Raw genomic sequence first — 24,110 nt, 5'->3', positions numbered from 1 at the left:
CAAAGAAATATGAATTTAAATCCCATGTCCTCTATTCAAGTTGATACATACACAGATGGCATTGATGTCCGACTCATGGCCAGTGAAGGTTTGCCGACACATTCCTTCTCTAACATCCCACAGTTTGGCAGAGGCATCACAGGCACCAGAAACAAAACACCGGGCATCAGGAGCAAGAGACAAACTCATGACATCTCCAGTATGCCCAGTAAATGTAGTTGTCTGCTGACCAGTTTCTATGTCCCAGAGAGCGCTTGAAAGAATAATTAAAAAGGCAAAAATCAACACATTCCTGCTCCATTAGAAGATCTTGACAGCAATTCTCGTCTAAGCCCATTCATTTGTATCACTGCTAAAAAAATAAAACTCCATAAAGTATTAATAAAAAATATACTGAGAGTAGAAAAAAACAGACATTTGTCCAACTGTTTGGCTACGTTACAGGATAATTGTGCATAGATTTTAAAAGCCATCTTCAATTTTAAAATACTGAAAGTTCTAAAGTGAAAAACAGTGCAAAAAACTAATGACTAACATTGATGGTTATTTATACACAAGGTTCCTGTGACACGACAGTGACTGTTGTCCTGTTCTACTATAAATTTGATTTAAAGCAACAGTAATAAGGCTACAGTAAAAGATGAGTCAGCATTTCTCATTTTTAACAACTCACTGAGGATGTGTAACTTTGTGAATTATGTCCGTCATCCTAAAGTTGCCCCACTTTCCCAAGACAACAAAAATCACTTCTACAGTGATAATCAGAGTATAAAAGGATAAAAGAACACTATTATTGCCCTAACAAGTGGTCTAAAAATTTTCAGAAGATTAACGATTTTTAATTTCTGTAATTTCTCAGTAAACCAGACCCATTAGTGGCAGATTTGCACTAGGCAAATAAGATGACTGTACTTCAATACTATACTTTGAAGCTTGGCTGAACTGAAGTGATGTCAAGGACAAACTGTTATCCAGACAACTGTAGAGTTACTACAATAGCTCCTGAAGCAGCTGTATTCTCTTATAAAGAGCATAATTTTAACAAATCCTGTTTAAAAAAAAAAACAAAAATAAAAACCACCACAACATCACATATTCAGAATATTTTTGTGTAAAAATCAAACATTCAATAACTACTCAAACAGTGGAGTAATAGATGGGCATTTAAAGAAACTGACACTGTGTATGAGAAGTATTTATTAGACAACTTTTGCTGTAAGAACTTCTGCCTGGAAGAGCTGTAACACTTTTAAGAATTAGATATAATTGAAAAATCCATTAATAAAGACTGAGATTTTTTTTTTTAATTCAGAAGCTAATATTTATTAAGACATACACCTGCGTTCTCCTTCTATCACTGTAGACTATTTTCTGAATAGCAACATAAACTAAACTCTCTATTAGAAAAATTCAAATATTACTCTAAGTAATAAATACTGAATACTAAGCAACTTTGAGAAAAGTCATTAGTCTAATACATGTCTTTCTGAAAGTCAAATAGTTATAGCAAGAAAAAAATTCCTGTACCATCTTGACAGAATTAGGTCAAGCTCTTCAGAACACGGGCATAACTAAACAGCCAAAGCTAACAAACTTGAAAGACCAAGTTTTCCATTACTAGTAAATATATAACATATGCACAGTAATTAATCACATGTAGTCTTCTGGATAACTATCAGGTTTATAAAGAATAAAGTTTATTTCAATAATAGAGTATAGATGTGAAAAGTCATGACTAAAAATCACGTCAAAATTTTACTGCTTACCAAGTGGTGTCACCAGAGCTGGTAACTATTTGATTATCATCCAAGAAACGACAGCATGACAAGTATCCTGAAAACAAAATAAAAAGTTCATTAATGAAGACCAGAGATTACTCTTCACATTGCATACTGGCTTGCTTATGTTACTTCCTCCTCTCCTGAAGATGAAGCAAGAACTACTATATAAGCCTAAAATACAAACCGGACAATTTTTATATAGGAACCTCCAACAGTACAAAGAAAAGAGAATATACATTATTTTTTCCCCAATAGTTGCATCAAAGAATTTCATGTGGATGCTCAGAAGCATCTTTGTGCTGAAGTACTACATGTCAAACTATCAACATTAACAACTCTGATTACAACAGTAGTCTGTCCTGCCAGCCACTTCTGTTTCATAAAGCACAAACATTTCTGAAAATCCCAACTATGGCAAAACATGAAAACCTGTAAACACCAGCTTGCAGCTACAGGCTTTGTTCAATTCTGCAACAGAAAACAGCTCACTGAGACTGTTCCTTCAAGAAGATTCCACACAAACTGCTCAGGTCTCAAATGTACTCCTTTGACACCCCTTGCATTACAGCAAAATTCCGCTTTTCATGTTATGTGTTTTCCCAGCTACACAGTTGACAACCATAAACACCATTAAGCAGCTAGAATATAATAGAAATAATGCTCTTTTAATTGCTAAAATATTTTTTGGTATTCTGATATACACACACGTGACGACATACTGAAAGCCAAAGCTCCCTGTATCCAAACATCATTCCAATTTTCAATGTGTCCTGAAGAGTGCGAGGGAGGTGGGGGAAGAGGAGTACCTTCTGAAAAATCACTTTTCTGCTCACATCATAACCACTATCTGACCATAACCACTGCATTCTCACACCCTTAACTACACCCAGAGGATACACAATTCCTCTAAATTACATAAATCATGCTTTGTAGGAAAAACAGCTGAAAGAAAATTAAATAGGATTGAGCACACTTTAATTCATAGTTAACTTTTTCTATATAAAAATTAATATATGACTATTTATTTCTGAGTAACCTTATTTTCCTTCAATTAACAGTCTTTATACCATTTTCTTTACTCTGCGTACTTAGAGGCTTGATCAGGCAGAAAACCAGCAAGACAGAGCCCACCTGACATTTTCTCTAAAGAACTGTTAGAGGTTTTCTCTGGAGCAATCTGCCTTCGTTTTGCTGTGTTTTGGATTACACTCTTTGCAGAAGCAAAGAGACCATACAGTTGACATGCAGCTTCAGAGCTGCAGCTTTAGAAGAAATGCCAATTACAGTCCATTCCCTTTCTCAGACTTTTGGAGGTATTACTGATTCCACAAGAACGTGGAAGACTACGGATGTGTGTGACAGGCTCCATACTATGCCAGTATTTTACAAGATGCCAGAGTGCCTACTAAATAGCCAGTGTTTTAATTTTCAATGGAGTTCAAGAAACCACCCACCTAGTTGTCCTCTGAAAAATTTCCAACCCCATTCCAAAATTACAATCTGTCCATTATCAGACAATATACAAAAGCAGTTCACATCTTCTTGCTTACTACTGTTTATAAGGTTGTCATCTCTCTTAAATGTACATTCTTTAGGAAGCAAGAATATCTTCAGCTACTAAATTTGATTTTAAAGATATTTTGTGACACTGAATCTCTTGGTTTGTTCAGAAAGAAAAATTTTCAACTCATCAACAATTAAAACACTAGCTTTTAAGCACCATGAGGGACTTTCTTGATTCAAAAATTAACACCTGTGTTTCTACAATCCTTCTTACCTAACAAGACCAATTTTTGCTTAATCTGTCACTAGCAGAACTTTGCAGCTACAGTTTACATCCTAATTGACCAAGCAAAGCCTACAAGTCTACCTGCCTCTTCTCACCAATCGCAAGACAGTCTACCTTAGAAACAGAAAGCAAAAATTAAGCTACTGTATTTTGAGAAGTGAGAGAAGGATAAACAGAAAAGGAAGCAATGATAACTCAAACCTCTGCAACTAAAGAAGAGCTCCATCAGAAGGCAGCTGTCTTACGAAAAGTTAAAATACAGTCCCATTACACTTCTTTTGTTCAAAGAGTATCATCCTTAAAAAAAATAAAAATAAATTTTTCACCATGTGCTTAGGTAACTTAGATCATTCTGAACAGGCACTCACCTGTGTGACCAGCTAGTTCACGGCTGACACGTACATTCCCTTCGCGAGTTTTCAAGTTATAAATGGAACAGATGTTATCAAGACCACCACAAGCCACGTAATTTCCAGAAGGAGCATATGCACAAGTCATGACCCAAGATGAGCGCAGGGGAATAGCATGCACCTGAAACAAACACATTAATGTATTTATTGAATCAGGTTTTTTTTTTCAGATGAAATTTACCACCAGGAAGTTTTTTACCTGTGTCTCAAGGCATACATCATCTTTTTTGTCAAAAGGATAAGAAGAAAACAGTGGAAAAAAAAAGTCTTTGCCTGTTTGAGTATCAAGCTATTTTGAGAGTAACTTGCATATATAGCTCATCAGATCAAGTAATGACATAATTAAAACCTCAGATTTGCCTTTCCTGAATCCAGTTTAATCAGCAATTTTGGTAAAAACGAAATTATTTCATTTCAGTGCTCTGATTACTATTGGTTTATTATAGGTTCAGGAAAATATTGACTTCCAAGTACAGTCAGCAAAACTGCCAATTCCAGGCTTAGATGCTGTGCTATGAATGAGCAAGTAAGGAAATTGCTACTTTCACTGCCATTTAAATCCTTCTTTGGAAGCCCACTGCAAGCAATCAAGATTCATACTTAAATAACTATCCCATGTTTCTTTGTCATTCTGTGCTGAAATAGTTTTTTTTAACTTATTGAAGCTAAACCTGTTCTGTCTTGTTAACTTGTTGCATTCATCCTTTGTTCATAACATCTTTAAGAAAGTGATCACATCCTTACACATATTGTGAGGTTTCATGCAATATTACTTAAGAAATGCTGGAAGATTATTAAACAGTAAACATTAATGTCTGTTCCTCTGCTGCTACAGTAATCAGTGATCCTGCAGCAATTAGCATTTAAAAAACAATACCCTGCACTAAAAATACAACCACCTAATTTTTGGACATCATCTACCCAGGAACTAATCGGAATATTCGCCGTGAGCCATTTTATTTTATCATTAGGAAAAGATCATATTTATGACAACTGCATTACTTCCAAACGTTTGCTCCAACTGCCAAAAGAACATCTGCACACTATCATTCAAGGATTTTTGCATTAATCGCTTCCAGATGCTACCTAGTCAAAGTTAATAACGTTTCAACACCAAGGTGTTTGCTTCCTATAATTCCAGAGGGTTTGTGGTTTGGTTTTTGGGGGTTTTGTTTGTTTGGGGTTTTTCAGTTTTGAGAAGAGGGGGTGGGGAGTGTTTTTAACTCAATTGCTATTTCACTGAAGCAATACTGCCAAGAGGTATGGAGGAGGGAGGATGTTTTTGCAGCTGAAGAGTTCTATTTCTGATTCTAGTAAAAATTTTACCAGTCTAGTTATCACCCCTGATTCCATTTCCCCTAGATAAGAAAGCTGCTCTCTGCCTCTTGATGATGCCATGGATTAATTAATGTTCATATAAGAACTGAGGATACTGATATGTAAATTGTGGTATACAGTGATTATTCTACCATCTTATCAGTTGTTACAGTATTATTACTGTTTAGTAAAGTTATGGATTCATTAGTTTCACAGCTGAGATTCAACAATAATCCCAGCTTTAGGAGTTGCTGCTGTAGTTGTTTGTTTCTGCTTCTGTATCGTCTGTAGCATGCCATTTGCTCAAGTGCATTGGCAAAACTGTTTTTAAGGCTATAATGAGCAAAGCCAGGAATTTTTTTTTTTTAAATCAAGTCAGTTCTATGCTCCTGTGCACAACAGACTTAAGCAGCTCTGTCAACCTAACTCAAAGGGGCAACATGTGAATTGTTGCTAGCCCTGATAACAGTAACCATAACCATACCAATCGCTGTCGTATGAAAGTAAAAGTAATCCTGAACTGCATCATGTGATTGCAGCCAGAAAGTAATAACCCATTATATATGTCAGGTCTTTCAATATTTAACTGCAGAAAACAAATTACTCTAGCTATCCTTAAATCTCTGACTGTTCTGGTGCAACGTGTTGATTACTTTTTGCTCTCTGCTGATCAATTTCTCTGCGGTATCAAAACATTCTCTAGAATCAAGTATTTCATTGTTTTCCATTTGTGGTGGGCATTGCCATATACGGTGCACTTAAGACACTGCTATATTCTTTAAATGCAAACGTTACTGTTTTGGAGAATTCAAAAATTTAGTCTTAGGACTATGAAAGTAATGCAGCCAAAATCATGACAGGTAACATTTCCTCATAATTCAGCCCTTTCCTTTCCTTGTATTTACAAATGAATTACATAGCAACATAGCAACATATCAGTTAGTTAGTCTTACCTTGTTTGTAGTATAGCTGTCCCAAATTATGAGTTTGCCATCCTGGGAGGCACTAACTAGAAGCCTAGCGAGGAAACAGGAGGTAAGCACAATCATTGCAGGAAGACAAGAAGGAACATCTGTGTGATGACCATCTTTGGGATGGCATTTGCCTCCACTATCAAGGCCAAGGTACTTGAAACCATTTAAGTACAGTGTGGCATTATCCAATTCAGTTATAACAAATAACTTTGCAAGTACTCAATTTCAATGCTAAATACTATGGAAATGTGTGATGGAACACCTACATGTTAACACATTTTGACTTCAGAAATATCTGTGGCCATGTAACTAACATCTCAGTCTTGAAAATGGAGGGAGAAAGCTTGCACGGAATCAGTGCTGTGTTCTGCATGCAGGCTTCAGATTCATGGAGTTTGGGAATCTACATCACCAACATGTTTTCCTTTCTCTGATTTTTAAAACAGGAATTTAAGTTCTACGACATCCAAAAACCCTGAATGAATGTCAGCACTGAAATGCAATGAAGATGAAATACAAAGCTATCACTAGAGGAAGGGGTAGCATTAGGAAGATTTTTACTCTAAATCAACACCACCTCAATCCCCCACCCAGCAATCATGTCTGAAACATGATGTACCTAATTCATTGTTCAGAGCTCCCTACCTACTTTTAATGCTTTTAAAGATAGATCAGGTATATTGACATGCAAAATTTGTGTAGTCTCCACATTTTTAAAGTCATTTTGGACAAATACTCTGACACTGTAATCAAATTTGTTCCGTGCATCTTCTTCCGGCCATTTGCAAACTGTACAATACAGTGCAATCATTGAAGTACTGCAGTCTCTTTGCTTTTTTTTTTTTGTTATTTGCTGTAGGTTATATTTTTTAAGGCACCTTGAAACACTTTCGCAAACAAGAAATTGAATCCCCATCTTTTAAATAAGCCCTGTGCCAGAGATGCCTGAAGCAATGAATTCTACATATCTGTGAGAAATTTGCTTCTTTCACAGGCATAGAAAACTGAGGGGCAAAATGTTAAAGTTTAACTCACAGGAACAATCGTGTTCATTTTGATTTTTAAGTACTAAGCAATTTAGAAACTGAAAGTTTAACATCAGTAATTTCAATCATGATGCATGCTGTCTTTTTTGTTAAGCACTTGTCTGTTTCGCTTTAGTGTATTTACTGTATTCATACACACGAGGGTTCATGCTGTTCTTTCATAAGCACAGCTTGTTTACACAAATTTAGTAAGAAAGTATAATTTCCAAAGTTACTGAGTAGAAAGAGGCTAGCTGTAACTTACAAACTCCTTAATTGTAAATTCAAAATTCCTAAGGGGATTTTTTTTTTTTTTAATCTGTTCCTGCAAGTAAGCAGCAAAATATTCTTTTAACTGAAGTTTGAAAATTTGCTGCCATTAGTGTACGTTAAAATTCTTGTAAAGAAAAAAGAATGAAAGGAGCTGATAGTGGTATAATTTAGTTTCTCTCTAACTGAACATCGGGTATTGTATCACTAGCACCCACCTGGAATCAGTCCCCCAGTGCATTGCATAAATTTTAGCCAGGTGTCCCCGGAGTGTTCTTCTAGTGCGCATTTGAATTCTCCCCACTGGGTCAATATTGGCTGTGATCTGAAATAGCAATGGTGTCATACACTGAATTTTTCACTTCATAGTTCCAAAAGTAACACATCAAGCACAATTACATTAAAATGAGCATTCCAATGCAGACTTAAGTCCCACATCTTGAATATAGAAATTTTAAGTACTGCCTTATCAAAATTTACATCATTTCATGTAGCATGTCTTTATTAAATTAAGAAAGCAGCCTCTCTATCGCATTTATAAATACTTTCAGAAATTACTTTGTTTATTCCATATCTTCTTAGACTTCTAGGATTTCAGAACTTTGATCTGGGTTTTCTACCTCTGCATGCATAAATGTGGTATTCTAACATTTCTTTTCCAGAAGAGCGCGTGTGTGGAGGTATATCAGGCTTTAAGCTTGTCTCCACTTTAAAGGGTGAATTAATAACTCTCTTTCAGATCCGAAGTATATACTTCCCTTCCAAGTATAGGATTATTAAATTCATATTTATTTAACTTCTTGAAGATAAAAGTAGTCTCTGGAATAAGTAAAAAGTGAAGTGAGGAAGTAAAGAGTTTAAGGGCAGCTAAATGGATGAATTTAATGTAAATAACTCCTCCAGTCTGGAGAGAAGTATCAGTTAAAAACAAACAAACAAACAAACAAATAACTAACAAACAAAAAACACCCACAAACTCAAAACCACAACAAAGCACCATAACACATTTCCAGTACTGTAAGTAGTACAAATCACAACAAATGCAAGAGTTTGTAAGTTTATTTTATGGATAATGTTTGCAGACTTCTCATGTCTCCATGTTACAAAATTCTTTAGCAATTGCTTTTGAGCAAAGATCTCAGCTTCTTTTTAAAGGCTATCAACACAGCTTAGGACTCAGAAAAACAGACAAGAATGTTGCCCTGACATAAAACTCCTTTTATGGTGGACATCCCTTGTATTAACTAATACTGAAGCTTTTTTTTTCCTTTTTCTATACTTTCACTCAGAAAAATACTCAACATTGTACCTCAGAAAATGAGATCACAAGATACTGTTGTAGTTCAGCTACCACCTTAGGCCCCCCCTCACTAAACAAAACCATGACAGATATGTTCATTCAAGTAAATATTGGTATTATCTTTTTTACTTGATATTTTAGTGACATTTTTAATTAATAAACTGACATCAATAATTCTGTACCAACTATCTTAAATTAGACACACAGGATTAATAGCCAACATTCAAGCAAATGGACTGAAGTAGGTGACAGAAGTTAACTGATCCATCTAGGGAAAAAAAAAAAAAAGCAAAGGCTTGCCACCTCTTTCAACGCCATAATAATCCGTTTGAGTCCAAATTCCTACCAGATTTCTACAAAGAACCCACCATATCTCCGTGACATAGAATCATAGAATGATTAGGGTTGGAAGGGACCTTCAAAGGTCATCTAGTCCAACCCCCTCTGCACGTACAGGTCTCCCTTTCCTCAATTTTCTGTTGACTGAAGCCAAGCCAATAGGATCAAAATGTGACAGTACAGCCAGATGCAAAAGTATTAGCTCAGGTTCAGAAGTGCAGCATCATGTGGAAATTAGTTAAGCAGGTTAACTTCAGCAGGTCTCATGGTTCAAATTATCATGGTAACACAACTGTACTACTACCATAGCTGTAGCAGAGCACTGGGACTCCCCTGCATTATTTTCCATTGAGCAGCAGCAATGTGCCCTGAGTCACTACTTAAACTACTGCTCAAGGCTACAGCTCTCAGAAACTGGAAAAAAAAAAACAATGACTTTTTTCTGGGAGAAACCACCTAAAGGAAAAAAAAAAAAAAATAGAGGATGCAAAAAAAGATTCACTTGTACTTGCCTTCTTATACTATATTTTCTTTTCGTAAAGGAGACAAATTTTCATAATTCATGTTGAACTCTGAAATGCTTACCTGAGCCAGGGTGGCATCTGCACATGCTTTCCTAGCATCCTGCAACAGAAGAAAGTTAGAGAAATTGGAAGAAGTTCTGTGTATTTCTTTATCTCTATTTTGTCAAGTTGATCAAGCACCCTCAAAACAAGGTTCAGAAAGCATTTCTGCTTGTCATCCAGAGAGGACCCATCCTAACTGCAGCGTGAACATAATATGCTGTCTGCTGTCAAAATACATTGAGCATTTAACTTTGAAAATTTCCTCTTCTTTTGAAAGAAAGGCAATATGATTTTCACAATGAAGACAGCCAAGCAATGGAACTGCTTGTCCAGACAAGCTGTGCAGTCTCCATCCTGGGAGGTTTTCTCAACCTCACTGGACAAAGCCCGGAATAACCTTATAGGTGCCTTTATTTTAAGCAGAAGGTTGCTTAACTAACACTGGTTATGGTCTGGCTCAGAAAAAAATTTATTAAACATTCATTTTGATCTAATCCATTTTGTGCATTATTTGTGTAACTATTATTTTCTAAGCAATATTGAAGACCAATAAGTAATTTCCTAAAGCAGTTACATGCGCTTGCCCAAATATCCACGGCACTAAAACTAACATTGTGAAAACATTTAACTTAACGCATCATTTCTGTCCATCTCTGTTCTCCTCAAGATGCACAAATGACCATTCATGCGTGTTGTGGCTTCGAGATCCACTGATATGATACATACTCTGATTTGGGTTTTCAGTTGCTCAGCCTCCTGGCGTAACTGGTCAAGCTCACTCATTTTCCTGTGCTAAAGGTGTGCTTCACTGCCACCTCTGAAACAACCACAAATCTGAAAGACAGGTGATAATAATGAGAATCAGTAGAAGTCATAGCTTGAAATTACTAGAGTAGATAAGTGCTTTCAACCATCTCAAACAGCACTTGAATAACAATGCAGATTGTTTTACAAATACTGGAACATAGGTGAAAGTATTTTTCTGATATCTCTTCAGAATAAGGTGTTACCACACCCAAATGTGTTTAGTTTTATTCCAGCCACAGCAAATAAAATGTAATTTGGAATTATTCCTTTCCTCTAGACTTTTTTTTTATTTCTTTTTCACTAGTTTTGTAAAAATTCAAATTTCCCAAGAGTGAACCAGCAGACAAAACTAATGACAGACATTAAAATCAGAAGCTCTTTGTAGGTCTTAAGAATAAAGCAAGGAATCCTCCTATCAAAATATAAGCACCTTAAAAATTTACAGACTGACAGAAGCAGTTGCAAAATGCTGTAATAAGACCCATTACGAATGCTGTCTGTAACACAGCAGTTACAAGAAATGTTCTGATATCTGGATAAAAGGAGATCACTCACAAATGTTGTTCAGGATTTTACTTGTTAATTGCTAAAATGTCTCCCTGAGATTTCCAGAACAGATTCTAACATTAACATGCTGTCAGAATAAAATTAGTATTTTTTGAATGTTAGGTTGAGGGGAGGAGTTTGAGAAGCCACTGCCAACAGACATCTTCCCTAAGACTATTTTCCTAGAATCAATAAGCACCAAATTACTAACATATATCCTCTGTCTGCTGTACTCTGTAGCCAGCAAGATAGAGGCTCAATAAAACATAACTATCACCGAACACCCTTAACTATTGCCTATACAGTTCCTCAACTATCGGACTGTTTTTCAATATAATAAGCATACAGGTATTTTCTATTTAGCACACAGCTTATCTTTAAAAGTCGCTGTTCCAGAAATATATTGTTAGCGTTTTCACTAGCATTCCATAGCTAAAACTCAGCTGTTCTTAAACTTTTTGTTTTAAAATTTCTGCAGCTTGATACCAATATAAGAAAGATGTTGAAGAAACACGAAGTTTATCTTTTATTGCAGAACAAGATAATAGGTTCCACTTTCAAATGCTACATAGAGCACCTGGAATTTGTAAATAGACACTGTAGTATGTTTTAATAACATTTCATTAGCCACAATTGACCCTCTGCTATTAAATAAAGCAAATGCTTTGCTAGCAGCTTTACATATTATTCTGTTAAGATTTAATCAGCTTATTTATCTTTGCAAGCATGCAGGTTTTGTTTTTTTTTCCTAAAGCCCTTTGCAAGGAGAAAGACGAGGATAACTTCAAAATTTTTATCCAGAGAGAACATATTGTGAAGGCAAAATAAAGCAGTAAAGCAAAACATCACTGTTGCAAGAAAAGAAGTTTCAAAAGGGTTAAGTTACTAGGACTAACGTTCCCTAAATATTGCTGTCCCACATAACCAGACTTATCTTGGAGCTCTCTTCATAGTAGCTAGCATTTCAAACCAAAGACCTTACGGAACAAATGTCAGATCTTGTCATACCATCCTTTACACATTTATACTCTTCTCTGAAGCTTAAAGTATTTTAGAAATGGAATTTTAGTTAGCTTCCATCTCAAAACCTCCATTCACACAACTTCAAAGCCCTTTCACTTCATTGTGAAACTAGGTCTCTTCTTTCTCTCTTCTGGTTCCAGGGTCATCTTTAAGCCCCTTTAAGATTGCTTGTTCAGCTTAGTCCAAAATCCAGTTAAGACAAAACTCATCAAGAGTGTTTTATTATTCTATACCCACTTTATTTTCTTTTGAATGCTCTTTTGTTTCTCAAGATGTTTTGTCCATTCTACATTTAAGACAAAACACTCTGTGGTTGGGAGTCTCTACAGTTTTTCACATGCAGTCATCATTGTCTACAGCTCCTAAGTAGTTCAAACACATGGTGAAATAGTACGCACTACTCTTGTCATAAAAGAATTAAGAAACTCTAAAGACTGTTCTTAAGAATAAACTGTGAATTTTCAGATCTTTTAGCTTTTTGATATCCAGTTCTGTTTCTGCCATCCTCTAAGTTAATGTGTAAGCCCATTTCCCACTAAGCAAATATCAACCTTTCCAGGCAGAATAAAAAGAATTTAGAGATGGTATCATTCCTATTTCAGAGAAAGAAATCACAATCCAGAACTTAAGCGTTCTGCTCAAGGTCGCAGCAACTCAATGATGGGATTAAGATAAAGATTTAGGACACCAGAATTCCAGCTGCAGAGTTATAGCTAACTACACTGAAGATTTACTTGCAGCTTTATTTAAAAATACAATAGGATGAGTAATCTAGTGTCAGTCAAAGCAGATACATTCTCCTATAATGTATAGTTTAAAATAGTGCCAATTTATTTCTGCCAGAATTTGTGTACTATACAATTCTCTCACATTTAAATTAAACAAAACTTGTTTGTATGGAACAGGAAAAGGCCTAGGAGATGAACACTAATCCTAAGAAAAAAAAAAAAAAAACCACATTGAGTAAGTTCACTTCACAGAATCTGAACCCCGTGATTTCTTTCTGGATTATTTGCATACACTGAGTTTAAAACAAATCATACAAGCTTATTTCATGCTTGTGCCTTATTGCTTAATATAGCATGCACTGAACGGTACTACTGCAAATGACAAAGCCAGATAAAGCAGCCCAACAGTGTTGAGTGTCTTCTGCAGTAATACAGAAGTAGCAACTTTGATACACCCGTGTAAGAAGCCGAAAGGACATAAGTCACATTGCCCTGCTGATGCGATATCATAGTGTCCTCCTTAACTAGCACACGCATGTCTGTCTGCACACAAGTAAAGCCTCCATTGCAGTTTGAAAGGCGTAGCACAGTAACTGTATGAATACTTCTGTTAAAGAAGAAACTCTCACGTGAAATTCAAGACGGTACCCTGCCTCAGCACTTTGCCTCAATTCTCTTCCAAGTCCCACTTTACGCAGGGGCAGAACCACCCAAATTCCTTCACAATCTGTAAGAACTAAACACACTAACAGAACCCAACCTTCCGAGTAATTTCATAAATGCACTTCACATGTATGCATGTCTGACTAACTTAATTATAAACATCCCTACCTACTGTGCAGCTAAGCTCCTAAAATGCTTTGTTTGCGAACTTCACCACAAGACAGTCAATCACTAATGTTTTAAGTAAAGCTTCCTTTTCATGAACTTCAAAATGGTTTACCAACACTGCAGAAAACTTTACACCTACATGCAAGATACTGTCTCCATTATCACAGGCAACAAGGAGTTCAAGGAACTTAACAACTGCTATTGTTAAAGTGGGTTCTATGGATCTTGACCTTCAGTCACTTGCTAGGCAGGACTTGTTTCAATATTCTCTGGATGACAATTAGTAGCTGAATGCATACAACTCTTGATGTCTTTCCCATCCGTAACGTCATATATCCATACAATAAGTTCATATCTTGAAGTTAGATACACTGTCAGAGTTACAAGTTAGCCCCTATTCATTCAAAGCAACTCTGAACTGCATTTCTGACAGCATCCATAGGAATTGTTTAAACCAGATTTCCATATTCCCTTTGTAGTCTTTGTGGTTTCAACATCAACAGAAAATTCTAATTCCTGCCAACAGGACTGAATTCACTAACGCCCAGGGAACAAAAATCCTATTGAAGCCAAAGGCGTTAAAATACAGGAGTTCTCTGAAGTAGACTGTAAAATTTATGGGACAACCAGACAAACAACTTGGCTATTCCTCTACTTCTTTTACACTAAGTTTTAGGCAATTAAATTTATGGCAGAAATGAGATGCATGATGGAGAAAAAAGGGTTCCATCCTCTTGTGTAGTTTTCAGCTATACTACAAATCAGCAGAGCTTGCTAGTATCTAGCACTAAAAAAAAAAAAAAAAAAATCTTTAAAAGAGGAAGAACAACAGGTAAGGTCAGGAAAATGTATGGGAAAACAAATATTTTTCTCTATTCTCCCTCTTGATACATGGGATATTTTTATACAGATTTATTATAGACACAGTGGTAACAAGCAGAGACTGTTCAATATATGATCTATGTTCTTTGCAAACTAGCACAATTTAATACCGTGAAAGAATATATTTTTGTTTCTTGGCATGTTCTAAAGGCATTTAATCCCATTTTAAAAGCAGGTTTCTAGAAGAAACTGTAAGCTTGATTATGTATGATGCTTCTATTTCTGGGGTTTTGAAAGAAGTTACTAAATTTCTAAATCAAGCAAACCTCATGCAAAAAGTTACTACTCAAGTTTCACACTCCTTTTTTCCAAATTATCACCATAGCTGTGAAGAAATAGGTAGCAACCAAACTCATGCTTACCTCACCGTCTTTTGAATATGTTACTGTGTTCGTGAAGGCAGGCTTCTCAAGAATAACACATTCACTTTGCTGAACTCACTCAAGACCCTTCCAGAGGCTGAAGCGCTTAAGTGTCTCTGCTCTAAGCCTAATTCCCCCTAATCTTGTTGACAAGTATACCTTGTAGATAATTCTCTTCGTGCTAGGGACAACAATATGCATACTTGCAATGTAGTTTACAATTCCTCACTACTCCAAATGACCCAAGTCTCTAATCTCTTCTTAGAAGTTACATAGAAGAGTCACTTTGTTCCTCTATTTCCCATATAGAAAAATCAAGTATTGACTTCACCTAATTTGTTACTCTCTGTGTATGATCAAACTTCACAATTCAGCTATGTCAAAAGGATTTATCCCGTCACTCATCCCAAAGAAACAACTTCTGGGTTTGTTTTCCTGTAAGCTCTATGAGCTATATTCCTATGTGAGAGTAAAGATGAATGTTTAGGCAGTCAATTATACGTTGAACAATTCTGCACAGAATCTTTGAACTGAATAGAAAGCCTTATGAAATCTACAAAACTTCCACATACTTCCAGCAAATGGAGATATACTTAGGATCCCAGCACAATAATTCTAATTTAAAGGTAAAGCTCACTACTTAGAAAACAGCAACAGAACAATTCAAAGACTGAGGAAGAACTCAAATTCACTCATTTCATTGTTACAACTTTCATGTCCTTTCCAGAGCTCAGGCTGTTTATCCAATTAAATCCAGTTACTGATACCAAGGTATCATTAATACTATTACACTTCTATGTAGACTGATGTTTGCCTACATTATAAGAGAAATGGGAAGAGTTGAATACAACTCATTCAAACATATATTCTTGGGTTAGATATGATTCCTCTCTACAACTACCTGGTAATAGCAATGAGGCAATGCTTACTAAACACTTTGTTACTTAATTTTCTCACACCACTCCTATAAAAATGAATAAAAAAGGATGGAGTCTTCCATCCTCTCCTAAATAGGCTATCCTGTGAATAATCGCTGCAGATTAAAAGAAGAGAACACAGATTTGAAATCACAGTTATCATTAAGTCAAATATTTAGAACTTCTATCCCTTGATGGCCAAACTTTGTTTGCTACAAAGTATTTTTATTACACATTACTGCTACGAAAAAGTAATCCCACCCAACAATGCTTGATGCAAAGTCTGGTAACACAGAGGGTTTGAAGTTATATTGTTAGAGTATTACCCAAGTACAGTAATTTCATAAGAAAGCTAGCCAAATCACCTTTCTCCCAAATGAACAGGCTGTCTGATATTTGTTCCTTCAACATCTTTCCCTGCAAATACACATCACTCCAATATGTACAAAACAGCCAGAAGAAAAGCAAAACACATCATTTGCAAAAACAGAGCCAAGACTTTACAGCCTTAATAATGAATTCATGTTATGCCTACCAGACAGTCTCATAGCAGGTCATCTGATTAAATAAAGCTGTGCTAATCTATCAGATACCACAAATCCTATTAGCAACACGCACAGCAGCTTGTACGTTTTCACAATGACAAAGGAATTATACACAATCCACTGTTAGGTCCAACATTTTGACATCATATTGGCTTTGAAAAGCCAAGGATTTTTTTGTTATTTAATCAGAAGTATATAGTGATTCTTATTTGACTTTCATTCAATAGAAAACACAGTAAGTAAGATCAGAATTGCTTGTGGAACAAATTTGAGGTGTTCTCTTTTCCTATTTACATGATCCAAAACAGAAGGCAAAAAAAATTCAGAGATGCCTTCTGCTCCTGAAGTATGCACAACTCCAGATACAGTGACCATAAAAAAAAAAAGCTAAAGATAATTTTAGAAGTTAGAAGTCACAGAAGAGGTATACAGGAACACAACGTAAGGAATGTACAGCATCACACAACTTCTGTGATACAAACTTTACTTGCAGGGAAAAAAAAACCCTGTATAGGGGTTTTTACAGCCAATAGCTCAAAACTTTGGCTTAATACCAAGCACTGGTAAAAACAAAAGGTTATATAGAAAATAGGACAGAAAATACCATAATACCACTGAGTAAAAGCAATGGTTTGTTTACACTGGGAACACTGTGTTCAGTTTCAGGTTCTGCTCCTGAACACTGGAGGTGTCTGGGCTTGACCAAGGTAACTAATTAGAGAACACCTCAGAAGACAGGTTTACAGAAAGAGACAGGGACTACCTTGCTGCTTGCTCTTTGAAAAACAGGTAAATATTTAGTAATTTAAAGTAACTAATTTAACTGAGCAAATAGTTTCTACACAACACACAGCTAACTAGTAATGTTCCTCACAGACTAAGGGGCTTCTCAAGAGGCAGAAACACTTGAAGTTATAGTCTGGAAGGTAAGGAAGGTTTCATTGTCATTGTTCCAAGAGTCACTTTCCTCAAAAGAAATTTGGCCTTCTTTTGCTGAACATGGCGGATAAGAAATTTTTCATTCATGAAAGAGTAACTATTCTCATAATTTTATTTATTACAGTTCCCTGTCCCACTGAGATTAAACAGTTTCATCTATGGTCTCCCTCTGCTTTGCCAGTTCCATCTCTGAAAGAAGGCAGGCACTAACATCTATTATTTAGCAGGTTTCCTGGCCATTTAAAAATCCTTCCTGTTGACATAAGAATACGCATGCTAAAGTAGAAAACAAGTACTTTAGACTTGCACAGATTAACAGCTAAAAACCTCAAGTTAACCACTTTTAAAAAATACTGCGAGTTTCTCAAGCATTAGGAAAAAAAGTTACCTTATTTTCTACTTACATTTTCTCTCACTGTAGTGGAAAGCCAAATTCTGCTGTCAAACATGTAAATTCTGGGGGAGAGGAGGGAAAAAAAAAAAAAACAAACAAACAACAAATGAGAATTACTACAGTTATCAAGAAATAACACACATTTCTTAACAAACCTAGCAGAAGTTAAAATCAAAGCACAGACTATGTTTTGTTAGCTAACTCATACAGCCGGCTTGTCTTTATGAAGGAAATGGGCATTGCTTTAATAACACTAACATAGCCAAGAGACTTGCTCACATCGAGAAGCTTTTAACATTCTTGAACTCTCAAGAGAAAACTCTTCCAATCCTCAGATCATTAGTTCTCCTCCCCTAGTGATACAGAGGTCCATACTATTAGAGTTTAGGATTGTAACAAAACATTGTCTCACTCATACAAGACTATAATTTTCACTGGACTATAAAGTGCCCCCCCCAAACCTGCATCTTCAAAGCATTGAAATTATTTCTGCTCAATACTGTTCCTGAGGTATGCTTGCTTTCTAAGTACAGTTAAATATAAAGTTATCTATTTTATCAGAAGTTACATAAATCTCCTACCAATGAGCTCAAGCGAGAGCACAACACTCTTCTAGAAGAGTTACAACTTCCAACTGCTACAGATATTAAAAAATAAAAAAGTAAAAATCAACACGTTAAGTAGCTCACACGCAGTCTGGAAGACTGAAATGATTTAACATACAAATTGGCTTTGTAGCAAAGTGAAAAAATTTCTGGTAGGAAACTTCAGAACAATTTTTTCCCTCTGGCAGCACAAAATAATAATTATATTTCACCTCAAGACTTGAAACATTGACAGCCACTTACACATTCAAAACATCTGCAATCTGTCTCTACCACACAGCAAGACAATGGCTAGGAGTGGTGTCAATGGACACCTGAGTGTATGTCTTCAAAGCCACCACACCAGGACAGTGGAATATTACTCTAAGCACAAAGCAAGTATGTACTGAAGCAAAATAATCTTAAATTTTAAAGCCAGTCTACACCTTCATACACTTTAAACTGAAATGCTTACATGTAATGCCTCTTTCTGATTTTACAGTTCACTATTAGCTGAAAAATTTACAAACCACTTCAGTGTCTGGTATGGAGGTTAAGCTACTTAGGATATGGGTCATCCTCATCCAAGCTCATTTATAGATGAACCATTTAATACTGTGATTATGAAACCATCACAGTGTAAGCGGTTTTGTTACTGCCAGAACAACACACTTTTAGACATAAAACAGTAACTCCACTTAGAGGTCAAACTCCACCCCCCCAAAGACACAAACACATGACATGACCATTTTAAGTTCTGAAAAGAGATCAACTAAATCCAACTTTCAGTAATCTTGACAGAAAAATTTGCCCACACTGCAGAGATAACGAAATCTAATGAAATTCTGAAAGAATTACCTGAAATGCAAACAAGTAAATTTATGTTGGAACACTAATAGCACACAGAAAACACAAAAGCAAAGGCCAAAACACACACCATTATTGTCCTGTGCTGCACCCTCATTAATGCAGGAGAGGTGTTGCAGATTTCATATGCCTTCTGCAAAAAAGAAAAACAAAAACAAAACAAAAAAAACTACTTTAACCAGCCTGCAAGAAGAGTAAGGAAGCATAACAGCAAACTTTTCCACAAAGTTTAGTTTATTTTTCAAACTAGGTTAAGTTTTCAGTTAGGTATGCTGAAAGCATCCTGTGACGCCTGCAGAACGCAGTCCTGGCAACTGAGATATTTTCAATTCTACAGTAACGATGGAACTCATTTAAGAACAAAAGTAGACAAGCTGCTTAAGAAAAAAAAAAAAAAAGATCTGCATTGCCACAAGCTTCCATTTTTAGCTAAAATGTAGCCTGGTAAAAGCAACATGAAAATTACAGGCCGACTCATTCAATTCACACCACAGTACTGGTTCAGCAAAGAAAGAGTTCTTATAACAAGCTTCACACACTCTGCCTTAATCAGCCCTTATAACCCTGCTTAGCTGAGAGCTTGAGGTTCTCAACATCAAGAACTGGGGTTTCTAAAATAGGAGAGAACAAAAAGTACCACAGAATACTTGAAGCATGGTTCGAGTGGTTAAACCATTATACCAAAGCACCTGGAAGTCAGCCAGCCCTACACATGGCTGGTGTACCCACAGTGTCCCCACAGCCTTCTGCTCCAAGCAAAGAAGCACAGCAGTTTGGACTGAAAAACAGTCATTCCAGAAGGCAAAAGTATCATCATTTCTGGGGAAAGCTTCCCTACTACAGGTACTCACTAACTGCTATCAGTCTAATATTCTTTTTTTCTTCAAAGATATTGAAGTAGTTATACTGAGGTGACAATCCAGCCTAAAAATTTATCTCAACTCCAACATCCATCAGAATACAAGCCCTCACATAAAGACTATTCTGCAGAAAAGGAAGAAATTTTTTTACAGTAAGTGTGGTGACATGCTGGCACAGGTTGCCCAGAGAGGTGGTGAATGCCATGCCTCTGGAAACATTCCAGGCCAGGTTGGCCGGGGCTCTGAGCAACCTGATCTGGTTCGAGACGTCCCTGCTCCTTGCAGCGGGGTTGGACTAGGTGGCCTTGAAAGGTCCCTGACAACCCAAACCATTCTATGATTCTATGAAGAGACTACAACTTTTTTTCATGAAGCTGGAGAAAGCAGGGAAGAAAAGAAGGAAGAAAGTAAGAAAAGGGAGTTTGAAGAGTAGGGAAAGCATTTAGAAGTATTTTACTTTAACACCATAGGAAACCTGAACAATCTTCCAAAGTTAAGCAGCCTCCTAAGAAGATTAAATACATTCACAGTAGCCCTCTCCAAAGCCATTAGCTGCATAAACATATTTTTCTTGACCTATGGATTCAATGAGAGACTTAAAATGCAAATATTTTGGATGCTAATTCCACCTGCACACCTTCTTAAGACCGCTTTACACATACATTGACTAGATGCCAAGGCTAATATTTTAACTTTAGCAAAAGCATTCTAGCTTCTTAAAACACAGCATCATATTCATACATAGCCAGTTGCAAGACCAGATAGGGCATAGCACATCAGACAAAACATCTGCCCACCAAGGGTTTGGCTTAGCCCCTGAGACAAGGTTTGACCAGGCTTCGTAAGCAGCTGCCCCTTTTGCAGGGACACAGAGCACAGGCAACATCAATTCCTCTTTAGCAAGGAGATCTCCAGCACAGCTGGCAGGAGGGATCCCACCTCAAACCAGCCTCCAAGAGACATACCACTTCACATTTTGGGGGTCCTGGCTGATGACAAGCTGAACATTCACCAGCAATGCTCTCTTGTGGCACTGACAGCCAGCAGCATCCAGCACTGCATTGGGAAAAGCATTGCCAGCAGTCAAGCAAGGTGATCCTTCTCCTCTAGTCAGCACTGGTGAGGCCACATCTGGAGTAGTGTGTCCAGTTCCAGGCTCCTCAATATACGAGACATGGAGCTACTGGGGAGAGTCCAGCAAAAGGTGTTGAAGATGATTAAGGGACTGGAGCATCTCTTATATGGGGAGAGGCTGAGAGACATGTTCAGCCTGAAGAAGACTCAGAGGGGGGTTTTATCAATGTGTGCAGTCTTCTGTATACACACGTATTTTGAGTGGCTTCACAACATAGTTTAAAGCAGATTTCAACTAACACTAATTAAAACTAGTTTCCATGACCATCACATCACTTGAGTCTTAAAAATTTACTGTATAACACATTTTCCTGCAAGAGTGGCACATAAGGTTGTTTTTACCCAAAGCGGTCAACCCAGAGATAATGTCACTGGGGGGGGGGGGGGGATTAAAAAAAAAATAAATAAATAAAAACAACCCCAAACAAACCAAAAACCCACTAACGAACATCAATATTACCACTAAGGTAAAACAACAATTTCAAATGAAGTTACTTGGCTGCTCTGGTATATCTTCCTTATCAGCATGAAGCCATTTGAACAGGTTGCATCCTACGTCCAGCAAGGACAGCTGTATGTAGGCAGGCAGTTGCTAATTTAGTATGCAGATGCTTCTGTTCAGGTACCCAAGACTCATCACCACTATAACCTATCAACTACATGGTAGAGAGAACGTCTGTGAAACCAGGAATCGCAATGTAGTTTATTAAAATTATTTGTTACAGTCTACATAGCCGATTATCACCACAGAACAGTATCCTGATGCCCAAGAGATTACATGACCTTTCCGAATCACTGCCAACAACATGAAATTCCAATTATGCCACCAGGCAACAGCAATTATAAGTCTGAAATTTAAAACTATGCTTCAAGACTATTCTGTATACAAAAAAAAAAGAACAAACCCTAGTCTTAGTTCAATGGCTTGGTCCTAACTATCAACATAAACAGTTCTATCAGACAGCTGGAAGCTTGAAGGACATTTTAATATGTGCAAGTGTACGTGCTCCTCCAAGAGTTAATTCCAGTTCATGCTCTTCTTGTTGAGTACAGATCTGTATTCCAGAAAGCCTGGTCTTTGCATGACTCCACCGTACAGAGTTGCAGCCCTATTAGGAGCTATGACCTTTAAGATTTTAAGTGACATGTCCTCCCTCATCACACCCACTTCTACTAGTAGAAATCTGGAAATGCTTTCCTCCTGAAGAAAATAATGCACTTTTTCTACACTGCTTGATGTATCTAGAAGACTGCATTAGGAAAAAAAATTTCTTATAGCTGCACAGAACACAGGAAAACTATTGTGTAAAGAATAAAGGTCAGTTCTAGGGTCCTTCCAAAGTTCTGGCTACATTCCTTCATCCTGTACCCTTATTCATGCAAAACAACACATACCACAGGAAAATCCAGGCATAATAGATCGACATGAAACAGCTCCTGACCAGTCAGTATGGCCTTCCATCAAACTGCCTTCAACTAAGCAGTGAGAACGGCAGTTTTAGCACTTCAGAATCCCACAAACAAAAAAAAACCCATGCACCATAAATAGCTGCTAGTACTCAGAAAAAAAAAATAAATAAATTACTGTTTTATTTCAGAAAATTCAGAGGTCAGATACTAAGAAATCAGTAAACCTTGCAAGACCTTGCAAATCCTGAATTCAATAAGACAGTGTCACATTCAAACTCCCAAATTTTAGTTATCGTCTCAGAGAAACACTGCATTTTTGTCTCCTTCAAAAGTGTTACAGAAAAATTCACAAAAAAAAAGAAAGAAAAATTCACAAAAAAAAGAAAGAAAAATTCACAAAAAAAAAGTTAACTTCTGTGTGCAAACTCCTCAATATCCCAGAGGATATTACCACACAACAAAGCAACACAACATCTATTGAAAAACGACTAAACTCTAGCTGTATCTAGCTATATATGCATAACCCACCAGCTTTTGCTTGCATGCCTAGATTTTCTAAGACCCAAGGATCCATCACTCCCTATGTTTAAGTAGTATTTGAAAACAAACCTTTTGGATAGTTTACCACTTTCTCAGAACAGAATACTAATCAGCAGCCAACAATGCTTAAGATTATTGCAAACGTGTCCCTGCCATGAAGAGCTCTGTAGTGAAGTAGCCTGTCTCCTTCTGCCACTAACAGTGAACAAGCTCAAGTTGTCTTCATAGAAGACAGCATCCTTATGTTGCCAAAATAGTCATCTCCTGATGCTAATCCCATGACCTACATTTTAAAAAAAAATCATACTGATGCAATATTTAAGCATAAAAATCTGGACTGTAACAGGTCACTTCATTAATCCTTTCTAAATGCATCTGCAAGCTATGTGCATTATATTAAAAAAAACCAAACCTTTATTCTAGATACACCAGAGAACTTATGTAGAAAATAACTTATTATTACAAGTTTATTAGATATCTAAAGTCAAATGCTTAAAATCATGCTTTTTAAGATGATGAATCTTAGGAGATCTTTGAAGTAATTCATTAATATTGATAACTGTTGCTACCTTATTGACCCAAGTCAAAAGATTTCCTAACTACGTCTCTTCTGCCTTGCTCTGAAAGAAATCCACATTTAAGAGCATTTTAACACTTCATGGTAAGTGGTGGGCATAGGAAGCCAACTTATTTTAAGAACAAAATTTACTGATATTTAGTATCAGTTTTCAACAAAATTTATTTGCTAAGAATGTTAAAAGGCAATACTTTAGGTTTTATTCCTTTGTTCAAAATTATCTACATGCAATTACTCCTTCTGATGAGTAACACATCTGTCAATAAACTGCAGCAATTTTATCAAACTGGCCAGTGATGTTTTCGGCTGTCTTTTTTCCTGATCTTACAACTAAAAAAAACAACAAAAAAAACAACAACAAAAAAAAACCCAAACAAAAAAAAACAAAAAAAA

At 36.5% G+C, this 24,110-nt stretch overlaps 1 protein-coding gene across 5 annotated transcripts in view; it reads right to left on the bottom strand.

Moving 5' to 3' along the window:
- GNB1 (G protein subunit beta 1) overlaps positions 1 to 24,110 on the bottom strand; it is a 44,216-nt gene that overhangs the window by 4,551 nt on the left and 15,555 nt on the right. For 3 of the 5 annotated variants that reach the window (XM_086764395.1, XM_086764400.1, XM_086764397.1), the window contains exons 2-10: positions 19,267 to 19,329; positions 17,756 to 17,807; positions 10,498 to 10,605; positions 9,791 to 9,829; positions 7,785 to 7,891; positions 6,251 to 6,314; positions 3,939 to 4,101; positions 1,767 to 1,833; positions 52 to 253 (exon numbers count right to left, since the gene is read on the bottom strand). In XM_086764395.1, coding sequence (XP_086620521.1) covers positions 52 to 253; positions 1,767 to 1,833; positions 3,939 to 4,101; positions 6,251 to 6,314; positions 7,785 to 7,891; positions 9,791 to 9,829; positions 10,498 to 10,554 — 699 coding nt within the window. In that variant the 5' untranslated portion in view covers positions 10,555 to 10,605; positions 17,756 to 17,807; positions 19,267 to 19,329. The remainder of the gene's footprint in view (positions 1 to 51; positions 254 to 1,766; positions 1,834 to 3,938; positions 4,102 to 6,250; positions 6,315 to 7,784; positions 7,892 to 9,790; positions 9,830 to 10,497; positions 10,606 to 17,755; positions 17,808 to 19,266; positions 19,330 to 24,110) is intronic. The other 2 variants (XM_086764396.1, XM_086764399.1) reach the window with 1 other exon arrangement.

The sequence above is a fragment of the Chlamydotis macqueenii genome, chromosome 21, assembly GCF_036417535.1.
Source record: "Chlamydotis macqueenii isolate bChlMac1 chromosome 21, bChlMac1.mat, whole genome shotgun sequence".
Classification (NCBI taxonomy): Eukaryota; Metazoa; Chordata; class Aves; order Otidiformes; family Otididae; genus Chlamydotis; species Chlamydotis macqueenii.
Note: the sequence above shows the minus strand (reverse complement) of the source record. Positions and strands in the feature narration are given on the sequence as shown.